We start from the raw sequence: 17,825 nt of genomic DNA on the forward strand, positions 1-17,825 counted from the left end.
CAGCTAAGCAGTTTGGTAGATTTCATTTTGGTACGGGTCCCTGGCCAACTGTAACGGACAGTACCAACACCTAGATTTCATTTTCTTGTAGTTTGGATGTACAAAAATCTGGAAAGATATGCTCATTTATTGAGAGTCGTTTGTGAGATTGGCTGTGGACTTGTGGCTGAATTTCTTCTCTCAACTTTTACTGCTAGTACTAGAAATTAAGAGAGATGAAAAGAAGATATTTGTCACTCAATATGTCGGTACAACCGGACATCCAAAAGCTTTAGAGAAAGAGAAAATAAGCATTGTAGCCTTCGTACTAAAATTCTAAAACCCTACATATCTTATGAGGCCCTACTAGGATTTTTTCGCTGAGATTATATTTCTGTAGCTTTGAATCATTGAATGGTGCATGTATGCCTTAATTTGATGGTCAACTTTGTCTTTCACATTTGTAACCAATACATATATAGATGATATATCCATTGACAGCAGTCAAATGTAAATTTACTACGATGACGAGATGTTGCATATTGCTGCATATTGGGCCCCAATTATATATTATTGGGTCCTGACTTCCTTTATCACATTTAATTGTAGTCATCAGATGAAGAGTGCTATTTCAATTCCTTAGCAAGCATTAAATGCTAGCATGTTCTATACTTCATTCCTAAATGAATCAAAGTATGCCATCTTTGTACAATTGTTTCTAGAAGAACAAGAAGACAACTCTGCACAAAGTTATTGGGTTACAATAAGAGCACAAGAAAAAATTGAAGCAAACAAAAAAAAAAAAAAAAAAATTCACTCTAAAAGTGGAGAAATTTAGAAAAGAAAGTTGAAACTTTAGATTTGGAGCATAGTTATCTAAAACCTCACCAATAATTGACCTTACTAAGTGTATATGGTCGGGTTGGATTGGGTTTGTAGTATTTTTCAACCGAACCCGATCTCATTGGATTGAGAAATCTTTAATCCAACCTAGCATATTATAGCTCTAAAATCAACCAAAAAACTTTAATACATTAACTAGTTACAAGGAAAAAACGAGAAATTCAATCTTTTATAGTCATGTGACTTGCACGTGATTGTCAATTTTAACAGTGAATTATGTCATTAGATGCAATTCGTAAGTTTAATTATTTTAACAATTGAGGTGGTGGTTGCAAGTTTTCATCAAGCTATATGCTGCAATTTGAAAAGTTTTTTACAATTGGGTGGTGATTAATTGTACGTTAGTTTTCATAATTTGGAGTACTGCAAAGTGCAAGTCCACCCACAATTTTAGGTCGTTTTATACAGTTAATCATTTTTTATTCAATGACAAGGATGCTTGATATGTTCCTCTTTCTTTCTCATAGAAAACATAATTTATAATTTATTTTCTTTTTTAGGAGGAATAATGATTTTCCCTTTTAAAAGAAAAAGTCTATATAGCTTTTATATATATATATATATATATATATGGGCTATGATCAAGTTACATATGGTGTAATTCTTTATTAATGTTTCATAATTCAACAACTTCTTATTGGATTAAAATTTTCATATTAATCGAGTCTTTTTTACTATTCAATCTCTAAATTTGTATTTTATGTAAAATTTTAAAATTAAAAAAAAAAACATTTTATAGAAAAGATAATTATTAATCTTTGATTATCTTGAAATTTATAAAGGTGGAGGATAAAAATAAAATAAATAAATAAAAAAAGATGTAATCCAACAATAAAATACACATCAAATAAAAAGTATTGAGCTGTGTAATATTGTCAAAAATTATACAAAATGTACTTTGAATCTAATTATATAGATATCTATGTGTAGGGGTGTGCAGAAAACCCACCAACCCGACCCGCCGCGCCGGGTTGGGTCGGTTTTTAAGGCTTGGTGGGTTGGGTTGTGTTACAAAAAAAAAAAATTATATGGGTCGGGTTAGATTTGGGTCATAAAATTACAAACTCGCCAAACCCAACCTGACCCACCCATATTTAATATATATTTAAAATATATTTTATATTTAATAGTTAAAAAAAAAAAACCAAACTAATACTAATTTAATATATATATATATATATAATATTATATAATTAATAAATTTTTTTAAAACAACTAGTCCTTTCTATCATGTATAAAAGCTAATTAGTTCACACAAACCCTAGTAAATTACTATTGTTGTTTAATTATTAGTGTTGTTTGCCTTTAAAGAGTTACATTGATACTAATCTTTAGGTTTTTTTTAATATATTAATATTTATATTTTTTTCTACTCAATTTAATAATAATAATAATAATAATTGTCAAACACATGGATTTAACCCGACCCATGTGGGTTGGGTTGGGTTGAATTTTTTTTGACCCACCATGGTGGGTTGGGTCAAAAAATTCCCTCAACCCAACCCATGCACAGCCCTATCTGTGTGTTTTATGTGTATTGAGATGTTTTTGTTAAATTACAAGACAAGGCTAGCCTTGATTATTGTAGTTCGTTTAAATAATTGTTAAAACAAGTCTTTTATTCCATTATTAGTATGTAATTTTGTGACATAAAAATTTAGGAAACATCATTAAGTTATTATTCATTTTTATATAGGGAGAAGTGCTACGTCCATAATATTTTCATAACAAATTATAAGTGGTTTGTTATTATTAGTTCTAATTTAAATTTAGTACTGAAATTACATTTTAGCTCTACCAATAACAAATTATAACAACCTACCACTTAGAATTTGTTGTGAAAATAGCATTTCTTTTTACATAGATTTGTTAGTGACACCACTTTATTTTTTATCATTAAATTTTTTTTTCTCTTTTTATAAAACAAGTCAATTTATATAATATGGGTAAAATTATACAATACTTCGAGAGTACAAAATGTTATACTCTCTAATTTCACATAAATAGTAAATCTCACCATAAAAAGGGTATTTGACATTAAAATTTAGATATTAAATTTTATAATGATGTGGTGTAAAATTATATTTTATCCCTCCAATCCAACATATCACATCATCTTATCATATATTTAAGAATAAGCATAACCATAGCCAAAAAATTCTAATACCCATATAGAAATCCAACCAAATTGAATTTTAAGTAAAATATTGATATAATAATCTCTTATTGGATGATGTAAAACATGAATTTTACACCTTATCCTTACCAAATTAGGCTCTAAAATGTACTATTAACAGTTATGAAAAATCAAAAACCAAAAATAAAAAATAAAAAACAAAATAAAAATTGTGAAATAACCTATGGCTCTAGACTTATTGTTTTATCAAAGGACCTACAAATTTCAACATCAAAGGACCTACAAATTTCAATTTGAACGTACATATGATGTTGATGTTGAATTCAATACAGGGAAGACTTCAAAATCCACCGCAAGAAATAAAGGAAATTATTAGATACTTACTGTATCCCCTGACGTGGTACTCCACACCAATTAATGCAAGATATTTTCTCTAAACATGACACAAATCCATGAATACATATATACATATATAATATATAAAATGTTTTTCATAACGGCTGAATTGTTAAGTTTTTGACAAATTGCAAATTACACTTTTGATGTTTCGGATTGACTGGATTTTACACCTCAATATTTCAAAAACTTGATTTTACTCTTTGAAGTTTGGTTTCATTAGCAATTCACCTCCCATAGTTAATTGTAGTGTGTTAAGTGACACATCATCATACTAATGTGTATTTTTTTTTTTTTTTGACCAATCAACTGGAAATTACAAGTCAGTAGAGATGTAGTACAGCTCCTTATTTCTTCAATGATGTGTCCAAATACGTTGTGGCATGGCTCCTTTGTATTGATTGCATTAATAATCCGTAGGCAGTCTCCCTCAAATATGACATTGGATAGACTAAGCTGCCTTGCAAATATCACAGCCCGAGAAGCCGCCAATGCTTCAGCATGTTCTATGGATTGAGGTAATACTATTTTCTGACTTAGAGCACCCATAACATCCCCATTGCAGTCCCTAATCACCACTCTAATACCTGCCCAGTTGCTGTTTTCGAATAAAGCATCAAAGTTGGCCTTATAACAATCCTCTGGAGGTTTTGTCCACTTTGTATGGTGTCGGTGCACCTGTGGTCTAGTAGAAACAAAACTAAAGGATAATTTGGTAAAAATACATATTTAACTTGCACTAAAACATTGCCTACAAAATAGGAACACTCTTCCATAACCCACTTCTTCAAAACAACTATAAGTTTTTTTTTTAAATAGAAAAACAAGTTAAACAACCAGCAACATTGTTTTTTTTCCTATAAAAAAAAAAATCCCACATTTATCCAAAAATATATATATATATAAAAAAAACTAAATAGTTATTAAAAAAAAAAAAACTAAACTAAATAGATATATACACTTTTTTTTTTATAAGTAGTTACATCTTTAACTTCCATCAAAATGTTGCCCATAAAGAGAACCACTCTCTTGATGGTTTTCAAATTACTTTATCCATTTATAAAAATTAAAAAAAAAATGGATATGAATTATCACATGTTTTACTCTAACGGGCTCATGTTTTACTCTTAAAATCTGATTTTATTATGTCAAGTGTCAACAATGTTTTGCACTTTTCTAGTACCAACCAAAATTTTTCCCCTTTTTACGGCCAATTAAATATATAGCGTTTTATTGTTTTACTCCTAAAAAATGATTTTAATTTACCAACCACGTTTTCCACTTATCTAATTACTAAATTCATTTTTTTTTCCCTCTTTCAACAAATGGTAAACTAAATTCAAACTTTTTAAGAGATAAACTTATACAATTATTTTTTTATTAGCAGAAAACTTATATAATTATCACGACAATTGCTAACCACGTTTTCCACTTTCTCAATTACCAAAAAAAAAAAAAAGATTCCCTTTTACTACAGATATGAACTTCCAATACACACACAAAAAAACATTGTCACTCTCTAATCCTCATTTATCTCCTGACTTCTCACCAATAAATACGTACATGGTAGTTACCTCTCTTTCAAAAAAATTCTTTGAAATTTCAAAATTGAAGCAATCAATAACTCCCAATATTTTTCACCAATCAAAACTAAAATTTGGTAACACGTGAGATTCAAGTATTAGTTTTTCTATTTTCTCTGCTCCTTTGTTTCTCAAAAAGTACAAAGTTGTGAGGTTCTCAGGTTTGTCTATTTAACTCTGTTGGATTTGATTTTTCATTTCATTTATCATCAATTGAATTCAACTTAAATTTGTAGTTTTGTTGTTCGATCTCCATAAATTATTTGGTTTTCATTTTCATTTTCTTTTCTTTTGTGAGTTTGTAGGTGTAAAGGAACCTTTTGAAGCAACCCAATTTAGAGAACAAACAGTAAGACGAGCAGACAAGGTATGGTCTGAATTTGTGTTTTCAAATTTTGTAGCTTTAATGGATTGGTAAATTTCCTATCTATGATTCTATATAGGGTGAAAATGGTTCAAATTTGTTCTTGAAGGGTTTTAATACTTAGTTTATTTTTTATCCATATAAATGTACTTTCAAAAAATATTTGTTGGTTAAACATAAATAAGAATGGATTTTAAAAGTGAAAATCCTATGTCAATTTAAACAAATTCTTTAATTTAATAATTTGCATTAATTATAATTTAGAGCATTTATTATAATTTAGGATTACTACATTTTTCAATCACACAAAAAAAAAAAAAAAAAAAAAACCTAGGGTTGTGATGAGTATCCTATATACACTTCATCTATTTGATAGTTGACTCCATATATACTTCTTTAGCTGTTTTGGTTCGTCAAAATTCCATTGCATGAGTTCTTGTCCAGGAAAAAATTAAGATTATTATCTTAAAAGTAATCAAAAGAAATCAAAATATCGACCACAAACCTTACCCAAAGTAAATTTAATCGAACAAAGGAAGAGAAGAACAATATAATTAAAAAACATTTACATTGAGTAATATTTATGTAATTTCATTTGTTCCATAAAAATAAAAACATAAAACACATTAAAGGAAACTTAAATAACTTTTTGAGAGGAGAAACCCAAGTTATACACAGTAGTTTTTTTTTTTTTTTTTTTTTTTTTTTTTTTTTTTTTTTTTTTTTTTTTTAACGCTAGGAGAAGCAAAATAGCCCATAAACCGTACAGGAGAAAATTAACATAACTATGGTAGATTTTTTTTTTTTTTTTGAGAGAAGTTTTAATCTATGATATCTGCTCTCGATGATAGTTATTTATTATCAGACTACGACACCAATTGGTTTTTAGTGTATGCGGAGATTGACCTCTAGATCTCTTATTCAACCATGAGAAACTTTACCAGTTGAGTTAACTAGAACCTACTTGTAGTAGGAAGTTTGTGATGCAGTAAAAGACGTAAAGAAAGGAGAGGTTATCAGTTTTTAAAATATTAAAATTTTGTATCTACGTTTTTTTTAATAATAAAATTTTGTATTTCGCTTTTGTCAATATTTTGAAATCTTAATTGATACATGTTAAAATATATGCTGGTTTTTTAATATATAGAATTGAACCTGTGTAAGAAAGAAAAAAATTATAACCTAAAATTTGGGATTTTATAACTTAATAATTTACTTAAATAAGTGAAAAAGAGTAGTGAATAACTTAAAAATTCTTTAAATAATCTAATAAAAACTACATAGACTTATCCCAATTATGGGATAAGGATAAGATTTTTTTTTTTTTTTTTTTTTCAACTCTAAGTTAGATGGGGAAGATTTTTACTTAAAGTTGGTTTTTTTTTTTTTTTTTTTTTTTTTTTTTTTTTTTTTTTTTTAAGTAGAGTTGTTTTGAAGACTTGGATTAATGGAGGAGTGGTCCTATTTTGTAGGCATGTATGTTTACTGGGTTGTCCCAAATTTTGTCCCAAGTTTTAGGAGTGTAGGTATATTTTTGAATCATATAAAAATTCTAATCTAAGAAATGAAATTTTATAAGGAACTAGCCTTTGAGCACGTGCGTGCTCAACGGCTATTTTATTTTTTTAATAAAAGTTAATAATTTGATAGGAAGATAAACGTGAGGATGATTTTTATATTTTGTTTAACTTGTTTTTCTCTTTTTTTTTAATTAAAAAAAATACAGTAAACGTATAGTTGCTTTGAAGAAGTGGGTTAGTGGGAGAGTGGTCATATTTTGTAGGAAATGTTTTAGGAGAAAATTAAAGATATATTTTTATAGTATTATCCTCAAGTTTTCCCCTACTTAAACATAGGTTGTAAGGATATTTTGAAAAAAAAAATTCAGTCCAAACAGGAGAAACTCCTTAAATAGTAGTAGTATAAATATTGTGACATTATAGACCCTATTCCTAAAATATTGTAGGAGAAGTTTATTGGATATTGGAAGTACTTTTGACCTTTAGAAAAGCCTAAATCGAAGAGTGAATCTTGTTATACATATAGAATAGATAGATAGATAGATAAGGATATTTTCCAAAAAAAAAAAAAAAAATTGTGGTTGTNCTCAAAACTAAATCGTTTTAGTGATGACCAGGCAAAAAACTGGCATGCATCAAAACTATTAACATCACTTTATTATTTAATTTTAACAACTTACCATCTCATCTTGGAAATTTTAAAAAAAAAAAAAAAAATTGTGGTTGTGGCCGTGTGGGTCTCAGAATTCAACTTATGTTACCTACAAAAATTGCCTGAAAGCCAATCTAGGTGGTGTGACAGTTGTTTTGATCTTGCAAACACAAAACTTAGTGATGCAACTCAAAAATCTCCCTAAAATTGGCCATGCCGAACCATGAACACCCCTAATAAAATTCATAGCCTATTCGGTCAGCAATTGGTTGTGAGAATAAAAGAGCTGCTCATAATACAGCAAAATGCTTCAACCACAACTGAAGACAGGATATAGTTAAAGGAGGTTCCACCATGTGTTGCTCACTTAGTCGCCAATGATTTATCCAGTGATAACACCCAAAAACAAAAACAAAAACAAAAAAAAAAAGTATAGTATTAAGTGGATTGCATTTGTTATTGTGAAGACCACGTCTACTGTAGGGTCAAATAGTAATTACTCAAGAACATAACATAAGGATAGAGCTCTGTGATTCCTCTTTGTCCGGGCCAACTAAAATTCTATAGAGTTTCAACATTGCTGGGTGTTTTTTCTCAGTCAAAGAAAGAATAAAAATAAGGTTTATATAAGAACACTAAAGCGTTTACAAAGAAGAAAAAGGAAAAAGAAATACAAAAGGTCTGAACCTGATGTGTTTCCACTGGGACTTCCAAAATTTCTTGCTCCCTCCATTCCAAAATGCAACAAAAAAAACATAAAGAATAAATAGATAAATAAATAAACATGTGATAATCAATACTATTAGAGTATTAGTTAATTACTCGGATGCCGATTAGTCGCCTACCAAATGCACATTCCACGACATTCACAAATCACAGAAACATTTATTTTAAAAAATTTTAAATAAAAAATAAAATCACTCACACAAGTGAGTGAATGACACAGCACACCAGAGACAGAGACAGTACGCACGTATGTACCACCACACCTATATAAAGGCAATCCGGTGCCTCCCCATTTTCATCATTCTATTCCAATTCTCATTTCTCTCGCTCTCTCTCACTCTCTCACACGCTCATAAAGTCATAACTCTCTCTCTCTCTCTCTCTCTCTCACACACAGAAATACATTAAAATTTTCGAAAAACAACATTAAAATGGCGGCTGCAGTGACAGTAGTGTCAAACCCAATGCTCAACTTAGAAGAAGACTCTTCCTTTGACGTAGACAAGTTGTCTTATGAAATCTTCTCTATCCTTGAAACCAAGTTCCTCTTCGGCTATGATAGCATTCCCACCACTCCCCTCCAAGAAAGCTTGAAATTGAAGCCCATAACCACCAACAATAACAATAACAATAACAATTCTGTCGGAAAAGTCCGAGTCCTCTCCATAGACGGAGGCGGCGCCACCGACGGCATCCTCGCCGCCACCGCCCTCGCCCGTCTCGAGTCATTTCTCCGCCGCAAATCCGGCAACCCCAACGCCCGCATTGCCCACTTCTTCGACGTGGTGGCCGGAGCCGGCGCCGGGGGAATCCTCGCCGCCCTTCTCTTCACCCGAGGAAAAGACGGCAACCCCATTTTCACCGCCGACCAAGCACTCAGCTTCCTCATCCAGAACCGCCGCAAGCTCTTCCGGGTGTCGCCGGAAAGCACTCTCCGGCGACTTCTCGGCCGTCCGGCGAAGCTGGAGAAGCTCTTCGCCAAGACTTTTGGGGAGTCAACCACCCTGAAAGACACGCTGAAGACGGTTCTGATCCCCTGCTACGACCTCTCCAGCGACGGGCCGTTCGTGTTTTCCCGCGCGGATGCTGTGGAATTCGACGGCTACGATTTCAAGATGAAAGACGTGTGTGCCGCCACGTCGGCTGTGGGGCCCGCGGAGATGAAGTCGGTGGACGGGAGGACGAAGATCTTGGCCGTGAATGGGGAGGTGGCGATGAATAATCCGACGGCTGCGGCAATCACGCACGTTCTGCATAACAAGCAAGAGTTTCCTATGTGCAATGGAGTAGAGGATCTGCTTGTGGTGTCTTTAGGAAATGGGGAGTCTCAATTTGACGTTGCAAATTCAATTCCCAATGGAACTCAGCTTGTTAGAATTGCCGGAGATGGAGCTTCCGACATGGTAAGTTATCACAAATTTTACTATAAAAAAAAAAAATTACAAATTTGATGATGAATTTGATTAGTTAAATATTATATTACATTTTCAATCATAACAATTACTCCATCACTCTTAATTGTTATGGTAATGGTAATGAAAGTGCCACCTAACAGGATTATTTAATTAACTAATTAAGAGTGGTTTTATTTTATTGAGCAAAAAAAGTATTATTCTTGTTTATTTTAAACAATTTTGTCGGCTGAGGAATCTGAACGTGGGCTTACCTTGTCCTTTGTGTATTTTTTTACCTTATTTGGTTCTTACTTTTAAATTCATTGAAAAAGAAAAGAAAAAATTAAAGTGAGTTTCAATTGATTAATTTGTTTTAGGTGGGTACGCTAATCATTGAATCTTTCTTATTTTAATCTACAGGTTGATCAAGCAGTTTCAATGGCATTTGGTGAGTGTAGGACAAGTAATTATGTTCGCATTCAGGCAAATGAAAGTCTAGCTAAAAAGCATGGTGGGTTGAAGAAGGGCATGAATTCTTCTAGCAAGAGCATGGACATGTTGGCCGTGACAGAAAACATGTTGGAACAGAAAAATGTGGAGTCAGTTTTATTTCAAGGGAAAAAGATGGTTGAGACCACAAATTTAGAGAAGCTAGAATTGTTTGCTGGAGATCTAATTAAAGAACAAGAGAGGAGAAGAACTAGCATTTTACCGACTGTGACATTGAAGCAGTCATCACCTTCACCAAGAACATCTTCAGCTACTACTTTGTCAAATTCAACTCTATCTTCTTGCTAGTTAATTTGGGTGATTAAAACAAAAGGAGAAGGAAAAAAAAAAAAAAAGACAATTGAGTTGAGTTTATTTATGATGCCTCTGCTGCCGCTCGTGATGAATGAAATCCGAGTCTGAGCTGAAATGAGTTGCTCGGTGGACCTATATTTTTTTTGTATAAGTTACTAGTTTTTATGTAAAGTTATGGTATATTGTTGATTGTTTAGATGGAATGAGTTATTGTGAAAGCATATTGTGTAAAATTAAATTACATTAACGATGCTACTTTTGGGTACTTTGCTATAAGTAAACCAAAAAATTATTGGCTTGCATATTTAGATGTTATCCTTTCCAATTTAGCCCCAAAAAAAAAAATGTTACTCTTTCCTTGTTCCTCTTAAATGGACAGATGTAACCACCGCGAGGTGTAGTTTAGTGGTAGCAGTTCCCATATTGCTTCAATGAATTCACACTAGAGACTTCTTTTTTTTATTCAAACCTTAAAAAAAATATAAAAAATAATTTAAAAAAAAAAAAAAAAAACCTCATTTTTAGTCACTAATTAAATTGAGTTCAAGTGATTTAGTTAGTCAAAATTGGAGAATTCAGCATATTTGAAACATGTATAGGTTTAGAGAGTAGAGACACGCACAAATTCACATTTTTCATTTACAATTTTTTAAGGTATCTTATTCTTACAGCTAACGTTTCACGTTTGTCTATTTTTAATACTTAATACTACTTCAACTTAAATCTATAGTGGCAAAACACATCAACTTATAAGAAAGCTCGTATATTTTTGCATGTCTATAAATTTTTTTATTGGAACATACAAATTTGCAAATTGAAAGTTTAAACTTTTTTTTTTTATTCACTAGTTTGAAAGCATATTGTGTAAAATTAAATTATATCAACTATGGTAATTTTGGGTAGTTGGCATTTTCATTGGATTGGGTTCAACTCGATTACAAAAATGCTCCTTTTTTTTCCTTCAATTTGGGAGATGGGGAATCGAAGTGTCGAACCTAGCCATTGGAAAACTTCCAATTGAACCAAAATGTTATTAGCTTGGGTAATTAAATGTCATTCTGTCCATTTTAGCTGGAAAAAAATAAAATAAAAAGAAACTCTTTCTTAGTTCCTCTTAAATTGGGGTCCAATATGGAGTCTCAATTAAACCCACAATTTAGCTCCCCCTCCCCCCCCCCCATTTTTTTTTTTTTTTTTTAAGGTTTCTTATTCTTACCGCTTCACGTTTGCCTACTATTAATAGTTTACTTCAACATAAATCAATAGTGGCAAAACACATCAACTTATAAAAAAGCTCGTAAAGTTTTGCTTGTCAGTAAACTTATTATTAAAACATCCAAAGTTTGCAAATTGAAGGTTTGAATTTTTTATTGGTGAAAACAATGAAATAAATGGTGTGTAGTATTGTAGTGATTTCTTTCTTTCTTTTTAGTTGTTAAAGTGGGTGTGTCGTGTTCTTCAAACACCTGATTATTCTTTTGAGTGTGTGTAATCTCCAGTTCTACGCATATTATAAGTAGGGATGGTAATGGGACAGAGCAGGTCCGAAGGATGGGGTCTTCGCCTTGCCTTGAATGGTTTTGTCTTACCCTATCATCGTCCCAGCCTACATGACAGGGAAAATTTTCTTACCTCATTCCTGCCCCTTAAGGCCCCGCAAAACCCCGCCCCACCCCGTAAAACCCTACTTCTTGTTAATTTGCCCACAACTATTACAATTTTTTTTAATAAAACCTGTTTCATTAATAAAAATATACTTAAAATTACAAATAACTTTATCCCATCAAATCAAACTTATTTTTAGCAAAAATTGAATAATATTATTAAAGTATTTAACAAGACAATATCACAACAAAAACAAAAATCTCATAATACAAAATCAATGATTCAATAGTAGATAAATTTGTTTATAATAAAGACAAAAGAAAATGTTAAAATTGATACCTTATTTCCAACCTTGCTAGAGAAGAAGAAAAAAAAAAAAAAAGACCGAAAGTCTTGTTGGGTAGAATAAAATAAGCTAATGATATGTTTATTTAAATAATAGAATTTTAGAGTATAAAAATTTACAATTTAACCATTATCAATGCGGAATATGGTAAATTGAGTCTAAAAAGTCTAAATCCATTCCCGCTCCACTACCTTTGTAGAGTGGAAAAAACCTGCGTATGGTGAAGTACGGCAAAATTGTCATCCTCAGTTATAAATAAGTAGTAGTTCTTAGATTCCTTGTGTGGGCTTGGACCACTGTGTGAAAGGCAGAAAAAATAACATGCAGCCTTAATTTGACTTTGTTCGTTTTGTACATTTCTCGGCTTTACGCTGGGCTACCAATCCATCAAAGCCCGTATCATTCGAGGCCCCAAGACGTGTGGTACTTGTTTCATAGGCCTTAATTACTTGTATTGGTACAGAGAAATTAGCCTATAACAAGTATAAAATAAATCAATTAAGAATTTATCTGACTTCATAAGTTGTTTCTAAATTTTCAATATTCTAAGGTCTAGATACATTTTAAGGTGAGCATTTTTGTTATTTACTCCTTTGATGTAATCTGGTGGGTTTTGTATAAAAACAAGTAAAAAGATAAAAAGGGAGACTTTGGATTGGAAAGATCTTACATTATGAGTAGGCCCACCACTAGTTCAAATTTGAAACAACAAAATCATCATGGATTCACTTTTGTCTTTCCCTTTAACCGTCCCTTCTATTTGAAACAAAGGGCGGTGAAAATGATACTCAAGTGCCTAGTGTGCCCCATAGGATTGATTCCCTTTGTTCTGCTCGATCTGGTCCCCCAATTAAAATTGCTTTAAATCAAATTTCACACTAAGTTATTAAACTTGACTTTGAAGTTACAGTTCTCTTTTTCCATGTAATCCATTTATGTTTCAAATCTTTCAAGTTTCAACTAGTAATGTCACTTTCAAGTTTAAATTTTTTTTTGCATGTATTTCTCATCACTGGCCTGACCAACCAATTAAATGGCTCTCTTTTTAACACTGCACGCGTTTGGCAGTGCAAAGCACGATTCTGAGAACAAAACAACGAGGCTTCTCAAAATCAATTTTAAGAGGTAAAAAAAAATAAAAAAGGTAACAAAGTGGTCCTGTGTGGAAATGTGCTAGTGAAGCTTAGACTCACTATTTTGGAACATGATTGAAGTTAAGGTACTATCTGATACATAGTGCGCAACTTTAATAAGAGTAGTACTACTAGGACTGTCTCAGCTACCTTTTGTAGTTTCTAGTTATGAGCTTGTTTCTGATCTCTTTTGTGTATGAAAAGCCTGTATACTATCGAGTTGTGGGGGACTAGTTTTTGCATGAAGTGAGCTCTCTTTTAAAAGATACATGTCTTTTGTTTTCTGTTGACAATTGTAGCGTGCGTGTCGTGATGCTATGTATATAGAGAGGGGGTTGTGTTGAGCTTAGGGACCCCTAAGGGCCTGTTTAGTAGAGGTGTTTGAGTAATGTTTTTCGTATTTTTTAAAAATACGTGTCGATAAAAAAATGTATGAAAATGTGTGTAATATTATTTAAAAACTGAAAACATGTGTTTAGGATACTCTACCAAACGGCCCTAAGGCTGCTTGCTTGGACATTATTGTACTACTACTTTGGTTTTTTGGCAGACTAATTGAAGTGGGTTCACCTTGAAAGAAAAGAAGCATCAAACTAAATTGGGTTTTGAATCTTTGCCATACTATTTAGACAAAGACTAATGAGGACTGTACACACAGTGGAAGAGTACCAAGTACGAACCTTTACTCCTTTCCAGGCCCTCTCTAAGCCTCACCAATGGATTCCACGTGCTCCTTTTGATTGTAACCAAGTGGATCTTTCACAAACCAAATCCTAGTGCCTTTGTTTGATGGAACCCAAGGACAAGGAGAGCAACTGAGAGAGAGAGAGGAAGAGTCAGCAACTGTGGCGGAGCTAGAAAATTTTCATGGGGAGGCCGGTGAATACATTTTTGTGTAATTTTTGGATTTATTACCAAATGTAAAAGAAAATCAATTGAAAATTTCAAAAGCTAAGAACCATGGCCCCCTTGGCACCCCCTAGCTCCGCCTATGTCGGCAAGAAATTGTGGGTGGCTCATGGTTGCCTATGCCTATGCCTATGAGAGTGGCTACTTTTTTTTTTTTGGAATCATTTTGTCTAGAACAAGATGCTTTTTACATACCATCTTGCAAAAAACAATAAATCTAGGGCTTTTTTAATGGGTTACCCAAATGAGTGCTTATTTATGCCTACTTAATTATTTATGTACAAAGAAAAAGAAACCCAAAAAAATACATCTTTATTAAAATAAATTCCATACTTACATCATCCTTATAAGAATAAGAAAATAAAAATTGTATGGCCCATTTCCTAGTTACAAAGCCATCATATCATCATCGAGGATTAATCAATTTTTTGGGTATCCCACTAAGCTTAAGCCCAACCAACTACTAAAAATTGACTATATTTCGCATAAACATGAATTGCTATTTTAGTATGCCACGTTGTATCTCTAAGCAAATATGTTTGCTCCTACTTAGGCAAGCATGTGGTAATCATCCTCAAGATGGTATTGATGGTTTCTTTTTAAAGAAAACATTCAATTTAAAAGTTTCTAGAAAAAACTATTAATGTTTTTCTTTAGTTAATTCTCCCACCATGTTGAAAATATGAGTAATCTTACGTACCTGCTCTATGTGATTCGAAATCCTATTAATATGTTCTACCATACTTGGAACGCCATTCATTATGGAATTCACATTGTGCAAATAATCTCGACCAACAGGACATCAAGTTCAAAAATGTAGAGGCAATAAAATGCATTTCCCAAAATTGCAACACAATGTACCATTATTTCACATAACTTTACTACTTGAAATCTTCCCATTCTCAGATTCCAATTGCAAGATATTAGGGAATACTCAAGCCATTTTCATCACAAAGCACCCTAACTTACCGCATTACAAGTATGTCTCTTAAGTATTTCTTGGAGAATCCCTACAAACTTATCCACCACCCGTCCTCCAAAAAAAAAAACCTCAATATCACTAGTAAACATAATAGGCAAATCTCAGCATCAAATTCTGGCAGAATTAGGTGGAATTTTCACATAAGAGGCAAAATAGCTCATGTCTATAAACAATATGCTAATGTAAAAATAAATTAACCCTATTAAAGGAAGATGCTCTGACCGACTCTCTAATTCCCTAAATTACTTTCGCTTTATTATGAAGGCGAGGGTTCATCCAAGCGAGATGGTCCCAGTGACCCACTCAAGCTATCTTACGCACATCATCATGTGCAGCACCCGCCTATGCACAACACTCTCTAGCACGCCAATGCACTTACACAGTCAATTCAATCAATTTAAAAAATTTCGCAATCCATTAGTACCAATTTCATCGAATTATACGAAGAATAAAAATATATTTAAGGATAAAAACTTGCACAATGAAGCGCTCAAAATTAGTATTTCACATTTAGACCCAAATGTTCAATGTAGACCAAAAGAGAGTAATCAATGCCAACACTCTTCAACTTCTAAGCTACAACTGACATGTTACTTAAATGCTTAACCTGACCCTTTGGGAGTAAAATTTTATAATTGTCAGTTTACACTTCTAGTATACAACCCACCCAAAGTAATTATAAAACCAAGTGCATTCTACACAACACTTGTGTTGCATACCCATTGTATCTCTCTAGGAATATTAGTCTCACAACCAATTCCCACAATATACCAAGTCATGATGGTTTAGAGGTAGTCTCCTATTTAACATGTGCCCAAGGTTGTCAAAATTGGGATCTTACGTAAGATCGTTGAAGATAAGTGGGATCGTAAATCGTAGGATTAGATCGTGAATCGTAAAATCTTAGATATTTTCAAATTTAAATCAAAAACACATTAATAATGACTTTGTAGGTTGAATAATCATGTAAAATATAAATTTATCCATAAAAAAACTAAGATTTGCAATGATGTAATTTGCATGTCATACATCACTAAGTTTATACTGACGAAACAAATATATTTAAGTTTTGACCCAATGTATCTAAAAAGTTCAATAAATGTTTAATTAGCAACAAAATAACAAAATATTTATCAAAACATATAGAAAATATTTTCCAAGTCCTAAGTTCCAAGTTTGAAATCCAAAATAAGTTAGCAAATGAAAACTAGCTAACTACAATATAAAATCCAAAAGTAAGATGAATATTAAGGTGAAGTAAATATTTAATTATTCTCATTCTAAGGTTCTTATAACCACCGTCCTAAATTCCTAATCATCATCATCTATTTCATCATCTATGTAAACATTATATATTTGTATACTAGAGCTACAAAAGACATCAAGATACAATTTTATACTCATTTATTTAAGTTATACCACTTAGCAACAACTAAAGAGCATGCTCAAACAAATCAATCAATCAATATACAAATACAAACATAACTGATAAAATTATATATAAAAAAATATTTTAATAATATTAAAACACAAATTAGTATATTGATCAAACAAATTTAACAGCTTAAAAGGTAACAAAGCCTACATCAAATTCTTCATTTACAAATGATGAAGCATTCATTCATTTTGATTACAAGTGAACTACAAACTATGCTTAGGTTAACATAATTTTATAAAAATAAAATAAAAAGCCATACCATCTTATCGTGAAAAAATAAAAACCCTTGAAGTTTCGTCAAAATAAAAAATTTATCCCATAAAAAAAAAAACCAAAAAAAAAAAAACCAAAATTTTTTTTTTTTTGGGGGTAGGATCAATAGGATCTCATATGATCCTATGTACAATCCTACAATTTTTACGATCCTAGTGTGATCCTAAACGTTTTGGTTAAATAGAATCGTACAATCCTACGATCCAAATCGCGATTTTGACAACCATTCTTATACCACGCTAGTGCCTAATGCTCATGGAAAGAAAGAACTTAGGTTGAGCTCAAGAACCAGTGTCCATCGCTTATGAAGGAAAGAAAAGCTCGGGTTGAGCTCAAGGATATACTTTCAAATCATGAGCGTGTAACATCGTAAATAGCTTGGGGCTGGGGTCTTACAAGTTATGTAACTAGGCAACAAAACAAGAGAAATGCTATACGCACAAGTCAAGCATACAATCACTAGATCATGTCACGTGCAATATTGTTCATGCACAAACTAATAAAAAGGCAAGACATAATGTATCTTTTTTTTTTGGGCTTCCCACAGTGTTTCTTCAAGGCTTTCAACGAAAGACTAATCATTGTTCGTGCCGGATGGGCCCACGAAAGGATAAAGCACTAGCCCAGTCAAGACATAATGTATCATAGTTTGCAATAACTTCATTCGCCTGCTGACTCATG

The 17,825-nt window shown here is 32.1% G+C and overlaps 1 protein-coding gene across 1 annotated transcript; it reads left to right on the forward strand.

Moving 5' to 3' along the window:
- Positions 1–8,564: 8,564 nt before the first annotated feature.
- Positions 8,565–10,760, forward strand: LOC112021103 (patatin-like protein 7). The gene is made up of 2 exons (XM_024053677.2): positions 8,565–9,663; positions 10,075–10,760. Exons 1-2 carry the CDS (start codon positions 8,692–8,694, stop codon positions 10,450–10,452), a joined length of 1,350 nt encoding a protein of 449 aa, XP_023909445.1. The 5' UTR covers positions 8,565–8,691; the 3' UTR covers positions 10,453–10,760.
- Positions 10,761–17,825: the final 7,065 nt, after the last annotated feature.

Source organism: Quercus suber, unplaced genomic scaffold, assembly GCF_002906115.3.
Source record: "Quercus suber isolate HL8 unplaced genomic scaffold, Cork oak 2.0 scaffold_513, whole genome shotgun sequence".
Classification (NCBI taxonomy): Eukaryota; Viridiplantae; Streptophyta; class Magnoliopsida; order Fagales; family Fagaceae; genus Quercus; species Quercus suber.

Bases quoted from the DNA above. Each gene is read 5' to 3' on its own strand.
- LOC112021103 (XM_024053677.2), top strand. From the start codon at position 8,692: ATGGCGGCTGCAGTGACAGTAGTGTCAAACCCAATGCTCAACTTAGAA. The intron at 9,664-10,074 runs GTAAGTTATCAC...TTTAATCTACAG, and splicing joins GAGATGGAGCTTCCGACATG to GTTGATCAAGCAGTTTCAAT.